This window comes from Lathyrus oleraceus, chromosome 2, assembly GCF_024323335.1.
Source record: "Lathyrus oleraceus cultivar Zhongwan6 chromosome 2, CAAS_Psat_ZW6_1.0, whole genome shotgun sequence".
Lineage (NCBI taxonomy): Eukaryota > Viridiplantae > Streptophyta > Magnoliopsida > Fabales > Fabaceae > Lathyrus > Lathyrus oleraceus.
Genome location: NC_066580.1, coordinates 490,052,925 through 490,062,648, shown reverse-complemented (window position 1 = coordinate 490,062,648; position 9,724 = coordinate 490,052,925). Strand labels below are relative to the sequence as shown.

At 33.0% G+C, this 9,724-nt stretch overlaps 1 protein-coding gene across 1 annotated transcript; it reads left to right on the top strand.

The window, feature by feature from the left end:
* LOC127120889 (chalcone synthase 2) lies at nucleotides 1–1,489 on the top strand. The gene is made up of 2 exons (NM_001427551.1): nucleotides 1–241; nucleotides 330–1,489. Exons 1-2 carry the CDS (start codon nucleotides 64–66, stop codon nucleotides 1,319–1,321), a joined length of 1,170 nt encoding a protein of 389 aa, NP_001414480.1. The 5' UTR covers nucleotides 1–63; the 3' UTR covers nucleotides 1,322–1,489.
* The last annotated feature ends 8,235 nt before the right edge of the window (nucleotides 1,490–9,724 follow it).

Sequence of the window (9,724 nt, the reverse complement as noted above, 5' to 3'; positions counted from 1 at the left end):
CTATAACAAGCACTGCAAACCCCCCTAACTCACTTCAATTAACTACAACCGTATCATATCAAGATGGTTACTGTCTCTGAAATCCGCAAGGCTCAGAGGGCAGAAGGCCCTGCAACTATCTTGGCCATTGGCACTGCTAATCCAGCCAACTGTGTTGAACAAAGCACTTATCCTGATTTTTACTTTAAAATTACTAACAGTGAACACAAAACTGTACTCAAAGAGAAATTCCAACGCATGTGTAAGTATTACTTTTTTGATAAATCTGTTATTAAGTTGTTTCTAAAAAATGGTTGTACTGATATGTCATTTCTTTATAACTATTTCAGGTGATAAATCTATGATTAAGAGGAGATATATGTACTTGACAGAAGATATTTTGAAAGAAAATCCTAGTCTTTGTGAATACATGGCACCTTCCTTGGATGCTAGGCAAGACATGGTGGTCGTCGAGGTACCTAGACTAGGGAAAGAGGCTGCGGTGAAAGCTATAAAAGAATGGGGGCAACCAAAATCCAAGATTACTCACTTGATCTTTTGCACCACAAGTGGTGTAGACATGCCCGGAGCCGATTACCAACTCACCAAACTCTTAGGTCTTCGCCCATATGTGAAGAGATACATGATGTACCAACAAGGGTGTTTTGCCGGTGGGACGGTGCTTCGTTTGGCTAAGGATTTGGCCGAGAACAACAAAAATGCTCGTGTGCTAGTAGTCTGTTCTGAAGTTACCGCGGTCACATTCCGTGGCCCGAGTGACACTCACTTGGACAGTCTTGTTGGACAAGCATTATTCGGAGATGGAGCAGCTGCACTTATTGTTGGTTCTGATCCAGTACCAGAAATTGAGAAACCTATATTTGAAATGGTATGGACTGCACAAACAATTGCACCTGATAGTGAAGGAGCCATTGACGGTCACCTTCGAGAAGCGGGGTTAACTTTTCACCTTCTTAAAGATGTTCCTGGGATTGTTTCTAAGAACATCGATAAAGCATTGGTTGAGGCTTTTAAACCATTGGGAATTTCTGATTACAACTCTATCTTTTGGATTGCACACCCAGGTGGACCTGCAATTCTAGATCAAGTGGAACAAAAGCTAGCCTTGAAGCCTGAAAAGATGAGGGCCACTAGGGAAGTACTTAGTGAGTATGGAAATATGTCAAGTGCTTGTGTATTGTTTATCTTAGATGAAATGAGAAAGAAATCAACTCAAGATGGTTTGAACACAACAGGAGAAGGACTTGAATGGGGTGTACTATTCGGTTTTGGACCTGGACTTACCATTGAGACCGTTGTTCTACGCAGTGTGGCTATATGAAATTCTTAATTATATTTATTTTCATGTTTTTCTTGATTTTTTTTTATGTAAGCATGAGAAAATTGTTTAGAATTCAACATGTACCATCTTATTAAAATAATATAATTATGACCAGCATTTCATTTGCTATTTATTAAAATAATATATACTTTTGGTTTACACGAGCTATATATATTTGTCCTGTGTTAATTTTGTTTTCACTAGTTATTTTATTTTAGTTCTATGTCGATTTTAGTAATGCAGATTCATTGTGGATAGCGTATGTGTATGTTGTGTTTAACTTTCTATTTTTTTTCGATTATTTTAAGTTGATGTAAAAAATTATAACATTATTGTAATAATAATAATAATATGTTTGATTGTTTGTTTGGTTTATCATTACGTTTAGGGGTGTTCATGGGTGCAGGTCGACTCACGAACGCGTAGACCCAAACCAACTCAACCCATAAATTATTTAAATCCATTTATTCATGGGTATACCCAACCCAACCCATAACAACCCGTATATTTTTGGTTCAGGTATTGGGTTTGAGTTTTGCAACCCGCGGATCCATTGACCCAACTCATTGATGTGGCTTTAATAATTTCTTATTATTTTTATTATTATTTTAAATAAATATAAAATTAATATCTCACTAATAATCATAATTTTTTTAAAAAAAATTATTATCGACCAATAATATTACTAGACCAATGAATTTACATCATTTTAAATGTTGTTTCTTCTTTTCTTTTATATCATTTCCAACTTATGTATTTTACGGAAATAACGTGGTTTGTTGAATTTTATATTATTATAAAGTGTTATGTCGTGTTGATAAATTTTATTATACATTATATTACGTGTTTCATTGAGTTTGAGTGTTATAAATGAATATGATTGTATTGAATTGTGTTATATTTTTTTAAAACCGACCAAAAGAATCATAAAAAATATATTTTTTTTATTTGAAACTCAATCCCCGAACCCAACCCAACTCAACCCATTAATGAACGGGTCGGATCGGATCGGTTTTTACAATGAAATTACGGGTTGGACGATGGACCCAACCCATTGAAGTTTGAACGGGTTGGGTAACGGGTTAGGGCAAACCCGGTCCAACCCCAACCCGCGTACACCCCTAATTACATTGCAATTTTGGAGCTAAAAATTCAATTTAGTTTTTGAAATCGCTTGGACGCATAGATTTTTGCTCGACTTCTTATAAAGTGATTCCTACATGTTACACTCTAAGTTAACTTGGATATAAATCCAATTTGCTTTCGATTTCGGTTGATTTCTGGTTCCGTAACTTACTTTTTGACCTTCTTACAATGAGATCTTTTTGTTTACATTTACTTGTTTGTTTGGGCTTGTACATTACTCATTTTCTTACTCTCCATTGACAAAATGTACCCATATCCTTTGTTTGTAATTAGTATTTGTTCTCTTGTTTTTATTTTCTTACCTTTAGTTAGGTTAAATTAACTAATTTAAAATAATCAACCAAAAATAAAATCAACATTTCAATCAAGAACAAACACTTGATCAACATCAAGTTAGTTTTCAAAATCTCACCAACTCAAACTATTTTCAAATCATGTCTCATCCATACGATCTAAACCTCGATTAACATCGAGTGATTTTTCTTAAATAAAACGTAATATCAAGTTCTTTTCCTGAAACAAACGCGAAAGAAAGGGATCATTTGAAGTATAGCATTCTGATGGAACCCTCAAATGATTGGTCCCGAGATACACATTTTGGGATAGCCGCGTATTCTTTCTTCCGCACCCAAAACACTTAAGAAAACTTGGACTAAAAAGGTTCATTGGAATCTAGAATTTCGATGGAACCCTTGAACAATTGATTCTAAGGCATGTGTTTTGTTCTTATCAAGCGTTCATTGTCCATCAAACAAATTTCTTAAATACCTCGAATGAAAAAGGACCGTTGGAATCTAGCATTTCGTTGGAACCTCGAATGATTGATCCTGAGACTTATGTCTCGTTCTCATCGAGCGTCCGTCATTCGCCTAAAATATATTCAACCAATCAAACTTTGTTTCTCGCTGTCGTGCGATCCTCAAAACCCTTTTCAAAAACAAAAGATATTTTGTCTTGAGACGATGTAAAACAACGTTTTGTCCACATATGTGTGAGTTGAGATAAGTGACGTTTTCCCGTGAATGTTGATTTGTAAATCCATTCAATGTGATACAAACGTCTGCTCCTCACCTGTTTTGGGTAAGTAATGTTTTTCATCGATTGATACAAAATATCTTTTGCTAAAACCGATCAACAAACAAAATATTTTCTACCCATAACTACGTATGCCTTGAGTTCTCCATCGCACCAGGGATACGTATGAGCAAGACCCACAATCTTGTCAGGCACATTAGTAAAAAAAATTGCGACCCATTTCTTTTTCTTTTTACGCTTTTAATAATTCGAAAAAAACAATTAACATAAGTTAATATTCAAATCAAAAATTTAACTAAAAGGTACCATTTGAGTACAACGGACGTGAGGGGTGTTAATACCTTCCCCTTGCGTAATTGACTCCCAAACCCAAATATGGTTGCGACGACCATGTTCTTTTCCAAAGGTTTTATCGATATTTTCCTATTCTTTTATTGGAATAAATAAAGTTCGGTGGCGACTTTGTCCGAACATTTTTTCCGCGAGTGTGCGATGCGCTTTGCGAAGGATCGTATTTTTTGAGGTACGACACTAAGTCTAAATCAGAAACAGACACGGAAAAAAAACTCTAACTATTTGCTTTCTACAAACTCCCAAACCATCCTCAAAGCTCTGATTCCTAGGGTTTTAGGGTTTCACATTGAAACCCTAATTCCTTTGAGTTCAACCACTATCACAATCTAGAAGTACCTTGCACGAAGAAGAAAAGAATAAGTTAGAAGAGGAAGAAATGATAAATTGGATCAGGGAAAAGAAAAGGATCAAAGTAGTTACCTTTTTTGACCAGGAATAGCCTCATCCACGTAGGTTGGTTATCTCACTTTACGTGTTATTAATCATGCTTGCATGTTGTTGTAGCTTAGACTATTGTTTTGATCTACACAGATACGAGCTTGTTTGTTTGAAATGATTTGTTATCTGGAAATTTGATTATGTGTTGAGTTGTTAGGGTTAGTTTAATTGTGTTTTTGGGTAATTTTGGAGTTAGGGTTCTAACATGTTAGGGTTAGGGTTCATTGGTTGGGGTTTAGAGTTCTTGAATTTAAGGGTTTATGGGTTGGTGTATGAAGTTTATGGTTGAGCTTCAACCTGAAATTGGGTGATACGGTGGTTTGGGTGGTGGTAATTAAGAAGATAAGGTGGTCGGAGAGGTAGAAAATAGAGGGGATGTGTGTGTGTGTGTGTGTGTGTGAGAGAGAGAGAGAGAGAGGGAGAGAGAGAGAGAGGGAAAATGGGAGCATTTTGAAGGAAAACGATTTATATACTCCGTCTGATCATGTCCAGTCACGCCCATATGGTTGACTTTCATCCAACTAATTAGCTTACTCAGACTAACCATATTGTACCAGCACCTACCATATGACTTCTTTGACTTTGCATTTCCGCCTTCCTTAGTGCATACCTTGACTGGTAAGACCAATCAGAGGCTACGATTTCACGCAGCAGAACCCTTCTGATCATGATCAAGTGATCTAGAGAGAGTCAACCGTTGATTCTCTCTATGAACTGTCCCTCCAGCGCGGGCTTCAGAGAGTATTGGGTCTCTCTCCCTTTCTATTTGCACACCCTTGTATTTGGGCCACTGCATATATAACTCAATTTACACCACTACTGATTTTATTTAATGTATTTATTTTATATTATTTTCCAGAATTATTTAGGATTATTAATCAGTTGTTAAATAATTAGTTAGCATAATTAAGACTATTTAACTTAACCATAATAGTTTAGGTCTTAATTATCTTATTATAATTATTATAATAAAAAAATATCAAAAATATAGATAATTAAGTGTTTAATTAGGTTTTTATTAGGATAGGGTTAAGGACAGTTTTATGACGATATTAAGATCAATAAAATATAATTAGAGTACTTAAGCATAATTAGGTTTAATTGATTTAACATATTGGATATTAGTTTATTTTAATTATTTTTTTATAATTAACATGATTAAAAATATAATATTAATCTTTTTTTGTTAGCTTGTTTAATATTTTTCAACTATAATAATCATATATATATATATATATATATATATATATATATATATATATATATATATATATATATATTCTTATATCAAACTAATCATAATATCTTGCAATTAAAATCAAAATTAACCTTCACACATTCAAATCTTAAGTCATCTGTCATTGCACATTGAGGCATTTTCAAATCAAACATTTTTCCGCCTGCGATGCATTGAGAAGTTTCAAATCTAAAAAACAACAAACAAACAAACATTTTTTAGACGAACTATGATACTATGATCCTTCAATAAACCTGAGGGTGCATAGAAATAGAGTTGTAAGACTCTAACGAGTACAATAACAAAAACCATTTTCTTTGTCCCTTTTTCCTGATTAATAATCCCTTTGTAAATAAGTAATTAGACCAAGAATAATCAATTTTAGCAAACAAACATCCTTAACCCTAGAATTAGAGAAGACTCTCATTGAGTACAATGGAAGGGAGACACAATTGAGGAAGACAAAGCCATCATGATGGAGCTTCAAAAGAAGACTAAATATCATAGGAGAGAGAAAGTACACGAAGTTGGTCATACTATCTATTGACCTAATTGATGAGATACCCTGAAGTTTGAAGGCGGATGAATACATGATGGACATATTCAAGCCTCTAAAGGAGATCTATGAATTCATCAAATTATGTCGATACATGGTAGACGAGTTTAGAGCTAGGATTAAAAGCATTGTTAGAAAGTTTTCTTGTAATGGCTTTTAATTTGTGTTCTGACTAAGAGGCATTCATGGATTGTATTTAATATACATCTTGGTTTACTGTGACATTAATGACTATGTTTATTCGCTATATTGAGAGTTGAAAAGAGAGGCATGCCTTAAATTAAGTATTTCAAGGAAGCAACTATTTTTGTGTTGGGCACTAATTTTATAGAATAATTTTATAGATGATGTGACTTTTTTAACTATTTTGTATTTCATGCTGCTTTGTAATATCCGTGTTTGTTATATGTTTTTAGATGGTATCCAATAGTAAATGAACAGGGCTCCTCCAAAAGGATCAAGTAAGGGTGAATACTGATAGACCCTTCATTTTGTCAAAGCACATTTCTATGTGATGAGAGTTGTAGAAGTTTAGTTGATGTTTATAGAATAGTTGAAGGGATGTGATTAACATTAAACTTGCTAAAGTTGGAGTTATAGGTGCAATTGATATTATTGAAAAAGCAAGATCAACAGATTTGATGATTGGTGGTATGGTCGAGACAAGGTAAGCTATGGGATTTGCTAGTCATCTTGATGCTGGCCTTGGATGTCTTAAGTAAGTACTATTGTTATTGCATACTATTGTTATGGATTTTGAATAGTACTTACTTAAGACATGATATAAAGAATTCTTGGCACCTCAAGGTGAGCTATGGGATTTGTTGGTCATCCTGCTGCTGACTGGATTGTATGTCAATGATATAAAGCATTCTTGGCACCTCAATCTACCACAATGATCTATGAGATATATTTTATAGCGTTGTAAGGATCTTAGCTTTTTTTTCTTCCAAAACTTAAGGAAAGTTTTATCCAATAACAAGCTAAATTTTACAATTTGTAGACTATTTTACAATTTGATCACCTTCAAAAGAATCATTTTGCACTTCATTATCAAACTATACTTAAATGGGCTATGCTTGCAATTAGCTTCAGATGTCAGGGAAACAATCATCAATTGATCAGCACAATAGACACAAATTCATATATGATTGAACCACAAGCCTTTGCTTTACATCATTATTGGACCTTTGCAATGCTTCAGCTAGATACACCATGCAATAATTAGACAAACCCTAGAAAGCTTAACATCCCATCGGTGTGGCGTATCCAGTCATGAAGAACAACATGAACAGGGATAGATGGACCAAGTCCAAGTTCCTAAAAAAATCAAATAAACATGATGACGATTATCCATGTAATCGTAAATGTGGCATTATTTAATATATAAATAACTATGGCTGAACTGATTTTAACTTACTGAAGCAAGTTCCTCAATGACAATAGCCTGGTTTCTGTCTTTCTCAAAAATTTCATATGCACAACGGGCATGTTGTTCCCAACGATCAAGAGCTTCGAGTTGATACACACTTAACGCAACAACACAAAATTCTTCAAAATCCATTCTTCTATATTGTAACGAAGTCATCTATAGTAAAACTAAAATAACAAGGTTTTATTACCGAGGAAAGAAAATCAATGATACGAGACTCTTTCATAACATCTGTCGCATATTTCTTCAAGGCATGTCTAGAAAATATGAACGAGAAAAATTTATTTTATCTTACAAAATAATAAACTTCTTACAAGTTGATATGATATGATATAACAATAAATCTTGAATGTGGTGGCATCCAGGTTTAAATATTAATTGTTTTTTATGATGTGTGGTCAAAATTTCTACTAGACCACCTTGCTTTTAGAATATCTCATGTAAATTACATTGTTGTTTCAAGGTTCAGATTTATTGACACAATTTATCAAGTGAAAATATTGTGATTCAAATTTTTTTATTTACGTGAACAACTTTACTATTGATTCAAATATTTTTATAAATTTTGTCAAAATAAAAATAATATTTATATAAGGAACAAAATACATTGTTGATTCAAAAAAAATTATATACGGGAACAAATTAACTATTGATTCAAATATTTTATAAATATTATAAAAGCAAAATAATATTTTTATACAGAGAAATATACATTGTTTATTCAAATATTTTTATATACGAGAACAACCTTATTATTGATTTAAATATTTCATAAATATTGTTAAAACAAAAGTAATATTTATTTACTAGAAAAAATATATTGTTGATTCAAATATTTTTATATACAAGAACAACTTTATTATTGATTCAAATATTTTTATAAATAATGTCAAAACAAAACTAATATTTATATACGGGAAAAAATACATTTTTAATTCAAATATTTTTATATACGAACAAAATAATAATGTTATAAATGGATACAAGTTTACTAATGATTCAAATATTTAATAATAGAAATTTATTGATCATTTTTTTCAAATATGTGAAAAAATTAAGAGAGTTTTAAAAATATTGAGTATATATTTTAAAATTGCTTTCTCTCTTATAAAATCATTGTCTTATTTATAAAAAAAAACTAAAACCAATAATTTATCTAATACACGTTCCAATAGTTTTTATTTTTAATCATATTATTCATAATATTGTTGTTTATATTTCATATTCTACATTTATTACTATTTTAACTTAAGTTTACCATTATTCTTAAATTTATTCTTTTTTCAACTTCCTATTTTTATTACAGTCTGAAAATAAATATGCATCCAAAATCGTACTCCGTCCTAAAACGTACCTCGTGCGTAGACACGGGTTTGTTACTAGTTACCTTGAAAAATGGTAGCGGCTATGTTACTCGAATCACCATTTTCTTGCTACTCTCTTTTGAGCTTCATACATTCTCTCTTCACGTGACCTTTCTCGTGATAATGATAACATTCTATGTCTTTTCTTGTCCATGATCTTCCCCTGAAATTATCTTTAGACTTTCCCCTTGCCTTGTCTCTAGTATTGAACTTCTTGTGGATACTTCTTCCACGATACTCTGTGACAAGCATATATGACTCTGACGACATTCTTGGTTTCTTCCTTCTTGATTCTTCATTAAACATGTTATCTTTTACTATGTCCAATGTTAGAACACCTTATGGTGCTGAATTACTCAATAAAACCACAAGCGTGTCTTAATTGTCTAGAAAAGAACTTAATAATGATAATGCTTGCAATTTATATTCAAGCACCATCTTCATATTGGTCAACTGATTTATCAATCTTTGAAAATCACTCAAGTGTTCAAAAACACTTTGAGTTTCTCTATACATGAGGTTCACCAATCGACGAGTAATGGTGGCTTTATTTTGGGTTCTCTTTCTCGCGTACAAGGCGCTAACACCTCAGGTCTCCGCCGTCGTTTATCATCGGTCAGAGAGAACACCGTTGTTGCGTCTGCGGAATCCTTGGGCTCTTGCGTTCACATCAGCGCGTTCCCTCAGTTCACCATTATGATTTGCGTCTTAAGCTTTGGCATCATCGTCTTAACAACGCCGCATCTTTCACATCACAACTCACATTTCTCAACCCACCACGTTCAAAACACGAGCTGAATACAAGAATCTTCTGACTTTCTCATCGCCATCAACGTCTGCA

Excerpts from the sequence above, each read along its gene's own strand:
- LOC127120889 (NM_001427551.1), top strand. The coding sequence starts at position 64 with ATGGTTACTGTCTCTGAAATCCGCAAGGCTCAGAGGGCAGAAGGCCCT. Across the intron at positions 242-329 it reads AGAGAAATTCCAACGCATGT|GTGATAAATCTATGATTAAG; the intron begins GTAAGTATTACT and ends TAACTATTTCAG.